The sequence below is a fragment of the Crinia signifera genome, chromosome 4 (genome assembly GCF_055691185.1).
Source record: "Crinia signifera chromosome 4, ASM5569118v1, whole genome shotgun sequence".
NCBI classification, from domain to species: Eukaryota; Metazoa; Chordata; class Amphibia; order Anura; family Myobatrachidae; genus Crinia; species Crinia signifera.
Window position 1 is genome coordinate 103587577 of NC_139220.1, and position 18548 is coordinate 103606124.

At 40.7% G+C, this 18548-nt stretch overlaps 1 protein-coding gene and 1 long non-coding RNA gene across 8 annotated transcripts in view; one reads left to right on the top strand and one right to left on the bottom strand.

Annotated features, from left to right (window-relative positions):
- LOC146074238 (uncharacterized) overlaps positions 1-6826 on the top strand; it is a 68371-nt gene extending 61545 nt beyond the window's left edge. For both annotated transcript variants that reach the window (XR_014473392.1, XR_014473391.1), the window contains 2 exons: positions 1287-1377; positions 6629-6826. This is a non-coding gene — a long non-coding RNA (uncharacterized LOC146074238). The remainder of the gene's footprint in view (positions 1-1286; positions 1378-6628) is intronic.
- On the bottom strand, positions 908-17967 carry FGFR4 (fibroblast growth factor receptor 4). 6 transcript variants are annotated; one of them, XM_083182115.1, is made up of 18 exons: positions 17523-17967; positions 14506-14667; positions 12895-13149; positions 12349-12441; positions 10909-11075; positions 10648-10771; positions 9927-10117; positions 9484-9622; positions 7913-8106; positions 6619-6764; positions 6409-6530; positions 5730-5840; positions 5425-5615; positions 5016-5138; positions 4837-4907; positions 4085-4222; positions 2911-3016; positions 908-1886 (listed from the first exon to the last, which is right to left on the bottom strand). In XM_083182115.1, exons 1-18 carry the CDS (start codon positions 17560-17562, stop codon positions 1725-1727), a joined length of 2535 nt encoding a protein of 844 aa, XP_083038241.1. In that variant the 5' UTR covers positions 17563-17967; the 3' UTR covers positions 908-1724. The 6 variants fall into 6 exon arrangements, with proteins under 6 accessions (XP_083038241.1, XP_083038240.1, XP_083038237.1 ...); XM_083182114.1 differs by lacking the exon at positions 17523-17967 and adding an exon at positions 17256-17406; XM_083182111.1 differs by lacking the exon at positions 17523-17967 and adding an exon at positions 17011-17140.
- Between the last annotated feature and the right edge of the window lie 581 nt (positions 17968-18548).

Below are 18548 nucleotides of genomic sequence, written 5' to 3' on the forward strand. Positions count from 1 at the left end.
AACTTCAGAACGTATTAAAAAGATTCAGAAAGTGAGAGATTTGGTAAGAAATCTCCAGTTTTTATGTGTAAATGATTGCCTCTTTAAATAAACTGGAGATTTCTCACCAAATCTCTCACTTTCTGAATCTCTCGTCCCATTAAATCTCAACCATAATGTTGAACATCAGCTGTGTGTGCAAATCAATAAAACAATCACATACAAATGAGCAGCTTAAAATGTGCAGTGTTAATGATCTTGTTTTGTGGTCATGTATTTTGTCACAAAATCCTAGCCAAAAAGGATGGTGAACATCAGCTGTGTTTTAGCTGCATATTCCCTGTATTATTGTTTGGCAGATCTGTAATGCCCCTGCTGTGTAATTGCATGTGTGTGTTTGTGAGGGGAGCAGGTGTGTGTGTGTGTAGGACTCTTTTCATTAAGATGCATAGGAGGGGCAGCATGAGATAATGTGTAACAAAACTCCCCAGGCTACTAATCCTGTCCCTGGACAGAGAACAATATACTCAATTAAAAACAGTTGCTTCACCCTCAGGACACTGGGTGCATCGCCAGGTATTCAGTAAATGTGCAACATGTTTCAGGGTTAGAAATGTAAATGGCCATTCTGGCCAAGTAACTAACCCCACCAACCCGTAGCTGCATCCAGATCAATCACTAACCCTCCTTATTTTTTGCAAATGGCTCTTCAGATAACAGTAGAACATAGGCTTCCCTGCGGTGACCTCCAAGCCAAAGATCTGTGATCAATCAACCCATTTATTTTTCTAAGAAACATTAACTTTAATTTAATCCTCCACCCACCCCCAACCGCTGCTCCCCATATACTGTGACCGTTTTTGTTATATATAGATTAAGGAGGGGGAGGGAAGCCATTGACCAGATAAAATACTCGCACAAAAAGAAATATAGATATAATTTAAGTCTTTATATTAAAAGTAACTTTTTTTTAACAATATATAAAATAAATCAACATGAAACTTTTGGTAACTTGCAAAAGAGCATATTCTGTTTTAAATAGATCTATAGTGTATAAAAAAACTTTTAAGAATTGTTTGTAAGGTTTTTTTTTTCTCCTTTCTTTTTCATAGTCCAAAAAGTACCTTAATACAAAAACAAAATAAAACAAAATATCCAGGATAAATTATATGGCTGCTGAGAGTAGAAAGCAAAAAATAATCCAAAATAAATATCTTCAGCTTCCCACTCCTAGAAATGTTAAAATGACCTATCATATGTATCAGAACAAACAGGACATAAATACTTCTATTTGAAAATATTTACAGACTTCAGAACACAAAATCGAGGCACTTTGGGGTCACTTGTAAGACCAGATTGCAGCTTGGCATTACAAATGCACAGAATGTAAGCGAGCAGGTAAGCCTTGTTCCTAGCATCCCTTTATGCATTTAGGTCTCTTGGAACAGACCTGCAAGCTGTAGTCCTTCACATCCACAACATGGGATTTTACATCACGTCCCTGACATAGCCTGACCGAGCCAGTCAGGAGCTCACAGTGCTTTTTATTCTGTATACCGGTGGCTTGAGGCCAGCACCAACTTAGTTGTCCCAAGCATTGCAGAAAAGCAGCAGTGTTTCACCAGTGTCTAGAATACCAGACACGGCTTAAGTCTTCAATAAGTTAGGTCCCTGCTATAGAGGGTATACACAGCACTTTAAGATGTCCATATTCCCTCATTCTAAAGCTCGACCCATCTCTTTGCTCAGGTCCCCATGTGAGTATGAACATTGTGGTAGTTGAAGACACAGGATAGTGTTGGTACAGGATCATTGGTAAATACAGAGTCATCAGAGGAGGAACATGTGCTAGCGCTGTCTTCACAGGACGGAGAATACTGTTCAAAAGGCATGGATAGGTCCAAGTACTGTAATGAAATGGCATATTTAGGAGTGAGTGGGTTACCAGATATAAAGCACATTTATTAATAGACCATGCCAACCACCCTCCTAGATTATACTCCTCTAATAATAAAGCAGATACCATACCAAACGGGCATTCATACACGGAGTATAAAGCCTCGTACACACTACGCGATAAAGGCAAACAATATACACAGTAACAAGATTATCCTGCGCTTATCATTCAGTGTGTACTAACGATAACAATGTACGCTCACGTGGGTCATTATCGACCCACTTTCTTGTCTGTACATGGTCAGGTTTTTCCTGTCATTTAGGACTAGCTGCAGATAATTTAGTGTGGACTACAGATAATTTTTTTTTTTTTTTATAAAACACGGTCAATAATTCATACAGTAGTTTCATATTGCTCAGTGTGAAAGCGCTATATCTTTCATTCTATAGCTCCGGAGAGTTCAAGGTAAATCTTTAACGATATTGTGGTCTGCCTTTATTGCATAATGGGGAGAATTCTGGTTGGTTTTTAAAATTAAACTCCTTTTTGAATGGACAAAACCATGTGTTATGCAGATTGGGCAGATGTAACATGTGCAGAGAGAGTTAGATTTGTGTGGGGTGTGTTCAAACTGAAATCTAAATTGTGCAAGACTAAAGCAGCCAGTATTTACCCTGCACAGAAACAAAAGCACTCCAAATGTAACTCTCTCTGCACATGTTACATCTGCCCCACCTTCAGTGCAGCATGGTTATGTCCATTAAAGGAGTTTGCTTTTGCAAACCAACCAGAATCACCCCCAATGCGTATGTAGCTTTAGTGCTTATAGAAAAATAAAAGGATATGCTACAATTCTACCTATTCTTGCTATAGTTACCTGAAAATACCCCATCCTACAGTAATATTACACTTTAGCAAGGCAGCTATTGATAAAACGAACTCTAATATGTGTGCTTTGACTTAAACAACTTGCCCTGGCAAGTATATTATTTAACAAACAAAAATGTGCATGATCTAAAGAAAAACTTTCTTACCTCCTCTGACACGGCAGTAAGAATTTTGTCCAGCTGTTCCACTAGTTGTTTAAAGGTTGGTCTCTGGGAGGGCACTGCATGCCAGCACTCTCTCATGAACATGTACCTACAAAGAGGAGATACGTTCAATAATGGCTCATCAGAATAGATGGCACTTATAAATACAATAATCATCTGGCAAGTGAAGAATCAAAGCATCTTGTGCAGATAGGAGTGATATCAAGTGGAGTGGGGCAAATACAGATTACCTGGATTTATCTGGGGTGACAGGAGTAATGGCTTTTGAAACACTGCACCATGTGCCTAATTCAGCTTGGGTTGTAGAAAAAGACAACCAATGCAGGGCACAGGGCAAAGCCACCCGTATGCCAGGTTCTGCCCAACGATGTGCCTACAAAGTTTTGCGGGCACATCGCTAAAGCGCAAGCGCTTCGCTATACGGTGGGCTGGCCTCTGGCTTTGGTTCATAGCAGTTGTGTGCTACTTATTCCAGCTGCCTTGGCCCTCCCCCCGAGCAGTCCGGATATGCCTACATTGTCCATGCCGCACCCAAAAGATGCCCCTGCAGCGATCCGTCGCATGCACAGAAGTGATGACCATGTGAGGTTTCAGCTGCGCTGCACTCATGTCAGCTAAGTCTCTACTAAGCTCAGTAGTCAACAGGACCACTCGGTTTTGGATTTATGGTTTCCACATAACTAGGTCAGTACCAAAAGATTGGAACTCAGAAGAAGAGGAACAAGTGTTGAAAGAGATTAACTAAATGAAATAAACATAACAAAATAAAAAAAAAAACAGGAAATGCTAAATTCTGTCACGGTAAAGGATTTGAAGTGGTACAAAGTTGCAATTCTTACATAAATGTTGTGCAAAATAAAAAAGGATACAACATTTAGCAATGTTTCATGAAGGACTGCACATGTACGGAGCTTCAAAATCTTGGTTGTGTTATTGCCATTACGGATAAGGATTTCAAGCATTCAGTTTTTACTCCACATAACAATCTAATACATAACATGATAGTACTGGGTTGAAGCAGTAGTACTCACTCCAGGACCTACAACATCCACTCCCCCCCCCCCCCCACCCCCCCCAAATATTTTTGTCACAAGTTACCACAATGCTCTTTTGCACAATCCTCAATAGAATATTCGGTAATCAATAAAACACTTACAGCTCATGAGTACAATTTGATGGCTTGTCCATGCGATGACCTTCTCGTAACAACTTAAATAGCTCTTCCACTGGAATTCCAGGATATGGAGAACCACCAAGAGTGAATATCTCCCAGGTCAAAATTCCAAATGACCAACTGTAAAAAAGTATTTACACAGTCACTACTAAAATGAGCATAGTACAGAATGCAATGTACGAACAAGCAGAAGAAATATTATCCCACCAATGATTTAGAAACCCATTAAATCATCTAGGTATAACACAAAGTGTATAGGGGACTGGTTTGCTTTAAAGGCAAGGCTATCAAATATAAGGGGCGTCAAGTCACACTGTTTATGTCAGATAGGGAAGGGCACATATGTGAAACATGATGTACAAAGAATTGCCTCCCAAAATACATCAGTTTACAGCATACAAGGGGAGGTGCATTAAACTGAACATATCGGTTTACTCAAAGCAACATTCCAAGGCTATTCAGATCTCCAGCTCAGAAGATTGCATACTAAGGAGGTGCGTGATTAAAACAGTCTTTTTGCCATAGCCGAGGATCAACCTTTTCTCCATTAATTTATAATAAAAGCTAATATTTAATCTAACGAAGCCACAAGATTTCTAACTCACGAGAGAATCATGAATTGCAGGCTGAATACAAAGTCAGCAATTTGTTTTTTAATTTCCGCAAATGTACATTTTTCTTGGGTTACACAGACGCAGTGATAACATCTTCAGGAACATTAAACTTAAACTTACATGTCACTTTGGTGTGTATATACCCGGTCAAATAAAGCTTCAGGCGCCATCCACTTCACAGGCAGCCGACCCTGTTTGAAAAAGGGAGTTTAACAATAAACAAAAACCAAGAGTATCGTTCCTATAAGCAAGATACAAATAATCAGATTTCGTCACATGCATAAATTCACAGAACTCACGTTGCTAGTCTTTTTGTAGTAATCAATGTCATGCACCCCGCGAGCCAGGCCAAAGTCTGCGATTTTCATAACATTGTCTTCAGCTACAAGAACATTCCTGGCAGCCAGGTCCCGGTGTATGCACTGTAGGACAAAGACCATTAAGTCAACAGGCAAAAGCGGTCATATTCTAGAAGAGATTACATTCCCTTTACTTGTATATCTGCGAAGTGTACATTTATTCAAATGACTTTTCTGAAAACCACTGCATATTAAAGAGATACCAAGATGTAACAAAAAGACTTCATAACCTGTAGAAAAATCTCAACTAAGTTTTTAGTTCTGATTAAGTACACAATTACAGAGATCCTATGGGGAAAAAATAAAAACACCCACACAAAAAATAAAATCCATTAACATCTTTACTTACCCTTTTGGATTCTAAATATTCCATGCCACGGGCAACCTGATAAGTGCAGGACACCAGATCCTTAAAAGACAGCATCTCTTCAGGAATCTTGGAGACATCAAAATCATCTCCTGGTGTAGGTGGCCGCCGGGCGCGCAGGAACTCGCGAAGGTTTCCCTTTGAAGCATATTCCACAATAACAAAAAGTGGACCTAAATGCAGACACAAAAAAAAGGTCTTATAGTTCCTCCACCATGGGTCAGGATCAGAAGCCTTCACATAGATCCATTAACACACAATGTACTTGCCAATGATTCACCACTCACCTTCTTGTGTACAGACCCCCAGCAGATTGATAATGTTCTTGTGTTTGCCGATCACTTTCATCAGCTCCATTTCAGAAATGAGATCGGACAGGTCTTTGTCATTCCCATTATCTAAAAAAAGAAGAACAGAAGCATTTTAAAACTTGTGAAATAATATTTCCGCAGACTATATTAAATGTTCTAAAAGGGAAATCATAATGTGATACATTATAGATAACTGCTCTACATGTAGATATAACAAAGATGTTTCCTTTTGCAAAGAGAAGTGCCTGATATAGTTATCTCTGTAGTGCTGGCCAGATGCATTCTAGCTAGCCCCAGAATTACCAATATGTCTCTAATTCTACTCATTCAGAGGGAAGGTGTCACGGCATTCCAATCAATCAGCACAGTAAGGCAAACATGGCCAAACTGTTGTGAAACTACACATCCCAGCATGCCTTGCCATAGTTTTAGCATTTCCTATTAGCAAAACTGTGGCAAGGCATGATGGGACGTGTAGTTTCACAACAGCTGGGGGGCCATAGTTTGGCCATGCCTGAATAAGGGAATCAGATTGGCTTATCTAAAATCACCTTACAAGGTTCCATCTTAAATTATGATTAAAGAAGACAAGTGAATTATTCAGACAGACAATCTATAGATTTGTCAATGTGTAGTAACACACTGATAAACTCACCTTTAAGCATCTTCACTGCCACGGTCACAGGTTTTTCAGGCCGATCTTTGTCAATCCCATATCCATCAGCTCTCACTACTTGTCCAAAGCAGCCTTCTCCTAGAGGTTTCCCAAGAACAAGTCTGATAGGGAAAAATAGTGTTGCAATGGTTAACACTCTATAAGCGATTGGTTGATAGAGTGTGTAAGTTGTTAAAGACAAACATTCACCTGTCTCTAGGGAACTCCCATTTGGCATCCAAGGGCAACTCCACCTCCATGACACCAGGAAGCATGGGTGCACAACTGGAAGACAGGCGAGTGATGCGGATCAAAGGCGCACTGGACTTTCCAGAGGAGCTGGACTCCAGCGAAAACTACATTAAAAAAAATAAAATTAATCCATACTGTGAGTGCATATTGAATTTTCAGAATTGGTTAAAATCAACAATGTTTTTCATTTAATAAAAAGAAAGCTTTTTAAAAATAACTCTAAAAAGGCCTTTGTTTTGGGGAGGCTTTCACGTCATAGACAGCTGGGAAATAAACATGTTAATAAAGTATGCAACTATTACATAAAAAAATATATAATACATATTATTAAATTACATATGCTTGGGATTTTATGAATGATCATGCTGCTAAAAAAAAGCTAGACTTTAAACATGTACAGGGAATTTTTGACTTTAACTGAATTGAATTGGTTAAAAATCTATGTATTCTAAAAAGGTGGCCATGGCTGCAACTTCTAGCAGTGTATGGCCATCCAATGCCCCTTGAGCAGTCTGGGTCCTACCAGGGTGGCAGAATCACATGCAACCTCATTGGTGGATGTTAGAGTTGGAGGTCGGCCGTGCAGCAGGTCCGACCTCTGACTCTGGTCAGATGGGCACGGGGACCGCAAACCGGACCAGATGGAATGGCAAACACATCAAATTTGTGCTGAATTCACCCGATTTCTTGGCCCTCTCCGTCGCAATTGGTTGAAAATGGCCCAAAATGGTCCCAGTGTTTGGAGGCCTTAAAGAGTACATTTATTGAACGGGCCATCTTGTGTGTGCCCTGAGGACGGGGTGACTCCCGAAAGCGCTTGGTGCGCAATACACAGCATTATTTTATCCATTGGCTGAGTGTTTTATTTGAGTGCCTCCCACCCCCTGGAATTGGTGTATGCAGCTACCGGGAAGGCATCCTACGATTGGCTTTATTTGCAGAGTGCCGGCATATTGTGGAATATATATATATATATATATATATATATATATATGTCAATATGTATGCATATTGGGGGGGGGGTGTTTGTTTTATGTAGAGCATTAGACTGTAAGGGAGGGAAGGGAAGTGCTAATGCAACCCTTAATTCCCCAGTGGTCCACACCTGCCTCACAAAACTAATATAACCATCAAATTTGACTTTAAAAATGGTGCCAAATGATTTAATGTTATTTTATTGAAATCAAATGACAATAGGGAGATGATCTGGTGACACCACTAGTAATAGAAAAAGACAGCAGTGGCCACTTACCTGCCGTATGAGTGGGAACTTTGAAAGTTTGTGCACAGATGCTGGTTGCAGTGTCTGTTTGCTGTGCGATGTTTGCATACAGCACAGTATTACAATAACGATTGCCATTGCCACAGCCAGAAAACCAGAAGTATATATAATTATATCCACATATCTAGACTCTGCTGGATCTGCCTCCTCTAGGAAATCCTCATCTGTAGGGAAAGGAAACAGACAGGGGGTCAGTACTACATCTGTGACCTTGACCTTCTTTATGGACCCTGCCTCTCCTCACAGCCATTCCCATCTGTTATTCTTCAAACAACCCCCCCATATTTTTTAATATACCAAGCAGTTTAAAAATGTGACATGCCAGATCAAGACTTCCTTTACAGATGTGCATGTCTAGTAGCAATAATGGCATTTGAAAAGGTTCAAACAACCTTAAAAGTGTTGCTGTTAAATCTCCCAGAGATCACGCTGTCTTTAAGTGCACCAAGATGTACATTTGGATGTGTGTATTGCTGCATGTGAAGAAGTAGGATTAAATCCCAAAATGACTGTTTCATTCGAGATGTTATCCTTTTTGTCTGACCTGTTTTAATAATAGCTCTGACTGGAACAGGTTTTGATTTTACAATTCACTGGTGTGTGCGCAGCTTTACTACTTTCCGGATTTCTACATGGTTTTTCAGCTAGAGACCAGCACTCATGTAGTAAACAAAAATCACAATTTATGAAAAACCATGTCAGGGGAAACCCCCCCATAAAAAATAAAACCGGTACTTATACAGCAACCGGTTTGGAGGTGCTGGAGTAGTTTCTTTTTTCTTAAGAACGCTATTCCAGCACTGAAATGGCCACTGTGGTCACTATGGGCAACTTTTTGTTACTATTCCATATACAGGCATGATTATTTTGTTGATAAATGATGACTGTATGATGCATACTATGGGGTACATTTACTAAGATAGAAGTACTATTGAAGATGAGATGTTGCTATAGGCAACCAGATTATGGATGAGATTCAATGCTGCCATTTCCGATAGCATTGAGGGCGGATTCGTCTTTAAAACAAGTCGGATCACTTTAGTCAGAAACGGCCATGGATTGTTCAATTCACGGCAGTTTCTCAACAATCTACGGATGTTTTCACCACTGGATAGGCGGAACATTGAATTCCGCCTGTCATGTGTCTGTCAAAAAAAAACGGAAACCGGCTAGGATTCCCACTGTCGGGATGTTCGGACAGTCAGAATTGTGGATTGAATGGCGCACGATATCGATTACCTTCTAGATAGAACGTAAAAAAAAAAAAAAAAAAAAATTGTCGTTTCTGATTGGTTGCCCATAGCATCTACAATAGAACTCACATTTTAGTAAATAAACCCCTATGAATGCAGTTTTCTGGTTGAATACGTGGGACAGAACACCAAAACATTTTTATTAGTATTACACACGCGCGCCCACACACACACACAGACCCTCTTACTCCTAAAATATACATCTGACGCTGAGCTTCTATTTGTTCTGCCATGCATGCTAAAAGTAGCCTTGAGTACAGTACAAGTTGGCAGCCACTCTACACTTACTAGGTAGCACAGTGAGCCAAGCAGACTGATGAGAGAGACCAATGGAATTCCCTGCTAGACAAGTGTACTCTCCAGCATCCTCCATGGAGATGTTCTGCAGATGCAGTACTTCCACTTCTGAAGTGTTAATATCTGCAGTCTACAAAAAGAAACAAAAAAACAGTAGCATTTGAAAGATCATTCTTTAAAAAATGAGCACATAAGCTTTGCACACAGAAGACATATAGGTATAGTACAGCACTTCTCCTACATAGAATTTCTAATTGTGTCATTAGTAACTCTTATAAACTCGATTTTTAGTATTTGGGTGCTTCGCGGACGCAGTCTTTTACAGGAGTCCAAAATAGCGATTACTGGCGAGATTGGACAGGAGAGGATCCTATATACACCAGGTGAAGGCAAGCAGGGACAACCACAGACTTAACATAATCAAGCAAACTCACCTTAAGCACTTGCACATAAGGCACGTCATTGGGGCCAAATCGGCTCCCATTTAGTTCTATATGTTTGAGCCACTGGATGTGCGGTTGAGCGTCACTGTACACTTTGCAGAGGAACTCCACATCGCTGCCCACGCGGGCCGTGGTGTTAGCTGGGAGACCAGCTTGGAGGATTGGGCGATGAGAAGACCTCTCTTTAAAAAGGAGGAGGAAAAAAAATTATTACATTTGATCTTCCATATTTACAAAATAGGTTTGAGATTAAGTACCTTTTTAATTACAGAGGTCATAAAACAAAAATCGCTGAAGATAAATTTACACTTATAAAAAGGAGTTGGTAACTTGATTCTTGCAGTGAAACCACATACTTAATACTAATATTAGAATTTGTAACAAACTGCAGGGGGACAGTGAAAAACACCCATAAAAGATGTACCCATTTCAGACAACAACATCTCAATTACCCTGGGAGACAGCAGACAGTTGTAGTAGCTAATCAGAGAGGGCCTTGCAGCAGGAGAGATAATGACCCTCATTAGATTTACGACACAAACAGTATCTTATTGACTTTGATGTTTTAGAAGGTTTTACAAGGACCAGTGTTCTCAAATGACAGTCTGGCATGGTTAACGCTGTACATCATACACCTTTGGCCCAATACAGGGCACTTATACAACTTGTATTTTAGATTGCTACTAAAAGAAAACCAGACAGACATACTCACCAAGTACATCTAATATGTATGTGTAGCTGATGCTGCCCAACTTATTCTCCACCACACAGGTATAATTGCCACGGTCAGATGGAACCACACTCTCCATGACCAGACTCCAGTGTTGGTGTCTTAGCTAGAGGGAAATAAAGAGGCCTTTTATAATAGAATAGATCTTATATGAAGAATACAGGACCACACATTTTTCTTCTTCCCCCAATTCTGAAAACTCCAAGGTCAGCCAACAAATTATGGATGTTGCAAACGACTCACCTGAATTCCTCCTATTCGGTGTTCCCCTCGAAACTCTCTTCCATTTTTTAGCCATCGGATAGTTGGATGAGGGCTGCCACCTGCTGCACAGCGAAACTTTACAGTGTTCCCCGCGGGGAGTGCATATAACCTCTTCTCCATGCGACGTAGATGGGTCCAATATGGAGCTGAAAGGCAAAATCTAGTTGTAAGTGGCCATGACAATGTTAGACCGGTGTGAAGGAGAATCTATGATTACAGCAGTGGTTCATAACTCCAGCTATCAAACATCCCCAACAGCTCAGGTTTTAAAGATTCCTCTAATCATGTACAGGTGATTACTTTGTTGGTTCAGAAACTAACACTGGACTACAGCACAGTGGTAATCATTAAAATGACTACCATGTTAAGAAAGCCATGTATCACTCAATGGATTTTGTAAGATGGTTGTATTTTATAAGCCACATACTGTCTTCCCTGGTGGAAAGGGTAATAAACTTTGTCACATACACATCTATAGGAATGTAAAAACTAGTGTTCCCTCTACACTTCTTTTGCAGTGTTCCGCACCCTGCCCATTTTTAAAACCTCAAAATGCACCCTGTCCTTTTTAGGCGTGGCACTGTTTGCCCTTACGCTGCCCCCCACGGCGCTGACATGCACTTTCTGTGTGTGCCATCATGTGTAATGGGTATTACGTTGTATACAATCATGTGGAATGGGCATTATGGTGTGTGGTATAATGTGTAAGAGGCTTTACAGTATATGCCATAATGTGTAATTGCGAGTACTTTAATTTAGCACCTCCAGCCTCTAAATTATTAAATTGAGATTTCTCATTAAGAAACCAATACAGGATCTGGACAACATTTAACTGCTTAATCTATCTTAATATTGATGTCATTAAAAACCATCACGGTAGAGAATCCAGTGCGGGATCCCAAAAAAAAAAAACCTCTTGTAGTTGTCAGTACGACAGAATATGCAATGGGCAATGACAATGTTTATCGGGCGTAATCCTAGGGCAGTGTGCAATTTATAATATACGTATGTTTTTTTTTTTTGTTTCTTATGTAAAATTTCTAATATAAAATGTGCCCTCCAGATTGAAAAAAAGTGCCCTACCCTAAAAAATCCTAGAGTGTACACTGAAAACTTCTCCTTCTGAATACCTTAAATATTTGATCATTAAATATACATTATACATGACGTCCCCTTTGTCTGTGTTGCTGTAACAGCATGGAAAAGTCAGATTCTGTTTCACTTATCTATTATCCCCAGGGCATAGGTCAGAAGCTTTTACTCATCTCTCAGGCCAAAAGACAGTCTGGTCTTTGGTATGTGGAGACCATCAGCAAGACCAGACTTCTGTGCACTGGGATTATAGTTTATAGCCTTGATGGGTGGGGAAAGAGGGTTACGATGACCTCTAATTAGTAACCTTAACAGGAGAGCACTCACCTTGGTAGATATAACCTGGTTCCTCATTTAGATCACCCTCGAAGTCTTCCCCACGGCCATCCTCGTCATCTTCATCTCCAGATGCCATTGAATCTACAGAAACAGTCAGCTATCAGAAGAGCAGAGAGCCTCGAAGGCATTGTTCTTTTGATCCTAATAGTAGCACTAACATTACACAATTACACGCGACATTACAGGTCATGAACATCTTGGTAGGACAGATTAAGACTGGCTAAGTGGCATAATGCATTAGGTAAGTCTGGTCTGTATGCAGTCTATTATACAAGAAGTTTATTTATTATGATTACAACTTATATTGTATATCATATGCACAACAGATATTGGGCAAGTCTATGAACAAGGGGGTGGGACATTTTCCTTATATAGATCAGACTTCCTGTCTATAAACTCACAAAAGGACATATCAGACAACACTTAGGAGATTTAAAGAGTCATAATATAGGAGGTAAGATTGCTTCAGTCCACATCATCACATAGATATTACTAGAATGTTGAGCCATGATGCAGTATGCCATTAGCACTTACCAACAACAGATATGGAGAACCTTTTCAAGATTTGACCAGTGCCACGGACCACACATAAGTAAAGTCCTGAGTCTTCAAGAGCGATATCAGACAGTTCCAAAACATAGTCCTTCAGTCGAATCTTCCCTCCTGATAGCAGCCTTTCCTGTTCTTTGTACCAGTTTATGTTACTGCTGTAGTTGGTGTCACAGGAGAGGTGCAACGGGTTCCCAGGATCAAGCAAGAGGTGTTCTTCAAGCTCATGGTGGGTCTCTGCTGAAAGGGCAGAGAGAAGCCAACTGTTTTATTCATTCATTTTATTCTTAGCAATACACTCTCTTCATCAGCAAGTAAGGAAAGTCAGAGGGGATATTCAAATCAGTTACAGATTTTTCCCATTCAGAAAATCTGCACTTTTTGCTGTTTTTAGGTCTAACGTACATTCGACCTAGTCAATTAAAGTTGTGATTTTTCAACTGCCGAAAAATCAGTCACAGTCCAAACTGAATCTGTTTTTTTTTTTTATCACGTTTCACCAATGCAGTTTTGACTTTTAAAAAATGTTACACTACATTGACGAAACAGGTCTAAAAACCATCCGAAAAGGTCTACAACCGAATAGAAAAGTGTTATTGGCTAGCTTAACTGGATACCGGTAGAGGGCAATTCTAGCACATCCATTTACACTATCTTAATACAAAATCTAAACTTAACATCTGAAATACACTGTACTGTTCAATTAAAGTGTTAAAATAGAAGGGAAAAAAATCATTTAGAGCCTGCTGTGTGTACAGATTTGTCCTTATGACTTGACATTGTGTCAAATAGTACCTTTAAGCATGTCACAGACACCATGACTTGTCACAAAATTGAGAACAAAAGTGCAACAATTTTTTTTTGGGGGGGGACCCACACAAATCCAACAACCCGAAACAAAAACTGCACAGCATGGGAAATAAACTGGGTGCTACCCGAGTCTATGGTACATGAGGTCCCATCAGTACTAGCAGCAATGATGTCAAAATAAAACACAGAAATCGGGCAACAAGGAAAGAAAATGTTGCCATTTACAACCGGTGTCAAATAATTAATTCAAAAAGGTGATGTCAAACTAACATTACTGAACTACATTAAATCTATCTAGGCTATGATCTACATAACGTTCTGTTGGAGAAAGTGTGCTATATAAATAAAACGTACTTGTTTGGAATCTGTCAATATTGCTCTGTCATTAGTGTTTTAATTAGACAGTTCTCAATTCTAAGCACAGGAGATACCCTCATGTTTATTTGACCATTCAGTGAACTTTGGAGCATTTTGGGGTCTGGGTGTGAAAAAAAAGACACACACAGCAAGGGTGTGAGTTCTCTCACCTAAGCTAGGGATACCCTCCTGAACTTGTATTTTGACCTGGCTGTCAACTTCTGACCTCTAAGGAAACTCTTGCATGGTCCGTGCCCTACTGCCACCAGAAGACATGACACAAATGGAGAGGCACTAACTGCAGCTCTCTTATTTCCCAATAACATGAAACAAGACTAACTTTCAGCTCTAAAATCATTTTCAAATTTACAAATGACAAAAGTTACAGAATAAAAACAGGCACAGGCATCATATAATACTTTGATTTACCTTTCCAACTGCTTTGGTTTACTGGTGCCGCTGGTTTGCTTGATGTTAATGTGACAAGAGCCAGAAAACACAGCAGGTCCCTTGGAAAGTTCTGCATGGTAATTTGTCTTTTTGTTGAAGATCTTGAATAAAGAGAAATGGGTTCCAAAAAGTGTGCAAAATCTGCAAGAGAACCAGGGGAAAAAAGGACAGTAAGTAAAGCTATACACAGACAACAAAGTTAAATCATTTACGTTGGAGTATTCCCAATTTGTTATGTATTCCTGTTTGTGCAAATGTGCAACCATTTCATAAAAATATATGCGCTTTAAAGTAAATGTTTGACATCTCAAGATATAGCAAACATTTTTATTTCTCAACAAGTTAAATATAGAAGAGATTTTGATTTGTCACTGTCTGGTAAACAAAAATAAAATATGGGGGGTATTATTCAAAGCTTGAAGAGATAAATTACCAACCAATCAGCTCTTAACTGTCATTTTTCAAATAAAGCCTGTAGAATATAAAGTAGAAGCGGATTGGACTCTTAAGCCCATGGGCGAGATGTACTAAGCTTGAAAAGTGATACAATGGAGAGTGATAAACCACCAATCACCTTCTAACTGCCATCTCACAGGTTGTGTTTGAAAAATGACAGGTAGGAGCTGATTGGTTGGTGGTTTATCACTTTCAAAGCTTAGTACATCTCACCCAGTGTGTGAAATACTCTGAAATAAGCTCTAGACTTCATGCGGTAAGTTGTAGATTTGCCGATGAGTTTAGAATTACTGTCCTGATGCATTCAATTTGGATAAGCTGAAGACCAAATACCCTCATATAAAAAGGTGAATGTAATGAATCAGACATTCAGTTTCTTTGGCTACAAAATAACCCCAAATTTTTACCCTTCCACCACCATGACTGATAGTTGGTTCCGAAATTCCTTAAGCAATTCACTGTTTGGTTAAAGCCAAAGATGACGATCTGCTTCATGCCTAAAAGGCTGGTTGTGTTCACATGCCACATTGCAAACCTTAGCCATACTAAGATTTGTTTATTTTGGAAGAGGCTTTGTCTTCGATATCCTTCCATGAAAGCCATACTTGTTCAGGTTTTTTTGTGATGATGGCGTCATGAACTTTAACAGTTGATATGTTGACAGAGGCCTGTAGATCCTTGAATGTAGTTTTTGGGTTCTTTGCAATTTCCAAAACGGTCACATGGCCTGCGCTTTGCTGGGACAAACACCCCCCATTTTGTAAATAAACCCTGTAACTGTAGAGTTATTGAATTTAACTTGTTTGGAAATGGTGTTATAACCTCTCCATGCTGACGAGAATATGTAGTTATTTCTTGTAGACCTGATGTTGACACAAACCTGAAATCTCTGATGTAGTGACTGTGTAGATCCTACTTTTATATAAAAAGAAGGCAGCTTTTCCTTACGATCAAGTCCACTTAATTAGCAAGATCAGGTTTCAAAATAAACCACTTTCTTTTTTAGAATGCAAGTCGTAGATGGCTCTTCAGTGTTTCCAAATCTTGTTAAATAATGAAAAGCAAAAAAGTCTCAGACCCTTGGTGGGTGGGGGGGGGGGGGGGGGGGGGATTTGCAATGTCAGTTTACGGTATATGGCCAAAATGTGTGTGCAGACACATCACATTGCATTAAAATGTAATTCTACCCTAAGTTTCCTGGAAAATTAGTATAATGGTCTGTTCTGTTGTGCTATGTAAAAATCTAGATCAGCAAATATACAATATATACAAAAACACTGGCAGCACTTTATGCTTCTTGGCATAGCTTCTGACTCCTCAATACAGCCTTTAGTAATGCAGTCTGAGATTAATAACTAAGGACTTTGTCAGCTATGCAACAGTGATGTCAGCCCACACAACAACAACAATAATAATAATCAGCAAAGGAATGTAATGATTGTATTACAATAAACAGTCACCTGACCACACTGCATTAAAATTTATGTCACTAATCTCACCAGACTATCGTATCCAAAGAAAGAGGTTGTCGGAATCTAACTGTGCAAATTCTGTCAGTTGTGCAAACAAATGCCATGATCGCTTTCATCACCACCATTGCCCATATACAGAAAGTCATGCCAGTCCTGGTCCAGATAACAGATCATACCTTAAAGTAATTTACCAAAAATACAGGGGAGGTAATCCCCCTATACATCACTGCATTCCAATGGATATCAATGTGTAACTAGCTACAGGGACCCGGGGCTCCAGCTTAATCTTTAAACACAACACGACAAAGGCCTTTGTGTGCCAAGGCTACCCTGGTTATAGATTTACAGAATAGTTATGGTACCACAGTGAGAGTTTAATCAGAGCAGCTCTGCAATCACAGCAGATAAGGAAGGAGTAAACAGAATGGAAAAATCAGACAAGGAAACAAGACATAGATCATCATGCTGAGACTCTGCAGAGATACAACCAGATCTTTCCTGAGACAACAGAGCACTCAGCCAGCAGCCCTGGTATGCAGGAGCCAACAGTACTCACCACTATACACTGCTACCTTATAGGTGCCACCGCACTGACTGCCAACCTGCTCATTGGGACAAGCTGTACATGAAGCAAGGTCCATGCCCATAGCCAGCAACAGAGCTGAGAGGACAGATGGTCATTCCAAACTTGGCCAGCCCAGCCACTGATCGGGAACTTGGACTCACTTTAGTCAGAGCTCCCTCCATATACACACAATCAGGCAGATATGAAAGGATCACACTCTCACACGTAGCTGTTACCTTCCCCTATGAATCCGGGCTCCTCAGTACATGCTGGGGATAGCGGGCGCTGGAGGGTCACACGCCCCATACAGTGCAGCAGCAGTGGGGTATCCCAGCGGAGTAGCGTGCAGCAACACACACACACATAGACAGTGATAGCAGCAGCAGCCTATTTAGAGTCCGCGCATTGGGAAATGTTCCCACAGCCCTGTGCCCGCCCAGCAGCAGAGCCCGGGCTGCGAGCAGTGCGCTGCACAACGCGGCTCTGCCATGTACACCCCTCACCTGGTGACTCAGATATTTGGGGGCCCCTCGGTCTCCCCATTCACACGCGTTGTGCCTCCGCTGTAACGCTGACTCCTGCAGATGCTCGGTGCAATTCCCCAAACGCAGATCCTCCAGTGCGGCCAGTCCTCCTCACGCATCAGATACCCAGCTCCCAGTACAACACACAGTCCACCTACAGGCTCTGACCCCACACCCGGGCTCCAGCCCCGTCCTGTTATATTGGAGCACTACGGGACTACTGTGCTCATCCCCGGAGACGGCGCATACGCAGACTGCTATTCACAGATGGATGTACGCTGACGCAGCGGCCGCAGTGCTGTGTTCAGTTGACCCTGTACTCCTTTCAGGCGCTGTGATAGGTCTCTCAGGTTACACTGGGTAGCTGCTGCTGTCCACTCTTTCTCCCTCCCCAGTCAGTAACAATGGGCTATAAGGGTGCAATGCTACAGGGAATCCCACCACAAACACGCCCCCAGGCTCTGCTCCCCCCCCCCTTCCTCCCTCCGGGCTCATTCACTACCCTCCCCCCAACTCACCCTTTCACACTCAAATTAGCTAACTTCTCCCCCAGCTTTGTGCGGGAGGATTAAACTGCTTCACTTTACTGCCCAGCTCAGGGCTTTCTGAGTCCCAGCATGGCTCCTGCCTCCCTGTACAAAGCCTCCCCCTAATGATGACATTCCTGCTGCCAGCTAGATGAGGAGCCGGGGTGTCCCATTGTCACAGGCAGAATTTCTCCCTCCCAGAACCAGAATATACACCCTGCATGCACAGCTATGTAATACTGGGTGACATGCTGCCATAGCAATGTACCCACATCCAGAGACTGGAGAACACCCGCATGTGGGATAAAGTGCAAATCTATATTTATTTAGCAGTAAAACATTTCCATTTTAAATACATCTAATCATATTCGTATTTAATTATGAGGGGGTATTATGGAAAGTCAAAAGTCACGTCTTTCTTTTCTCTTGTTTGTAAATAAACCGATTCCAATTATTTGTATTTGGCTTCAGATGATAA

Coding starts and splice junctions, on each gene's coding strand:
- FGFR4 (XM_083182111.1), bottom strand. CDS start 17,101: ATGGGCATGGACCTTGCTTCATGTACAGCTTGTCCCAATGAGCAGGTT. Junction 14,668..17,010: donor TAAGGTAGCAGTGTATAGTG/GTGAGTACTGTT, acceptor GTTCTCTTGCAG/ATTTTGCACACTTTTTGGAA. Junction 5,139..5,424: donor AATATTTAGAATCCAAAAGG/GTAAGTAAAGAT, acceptor TTTGTCCTACAG/TGCATACACCGGGACCTGGC.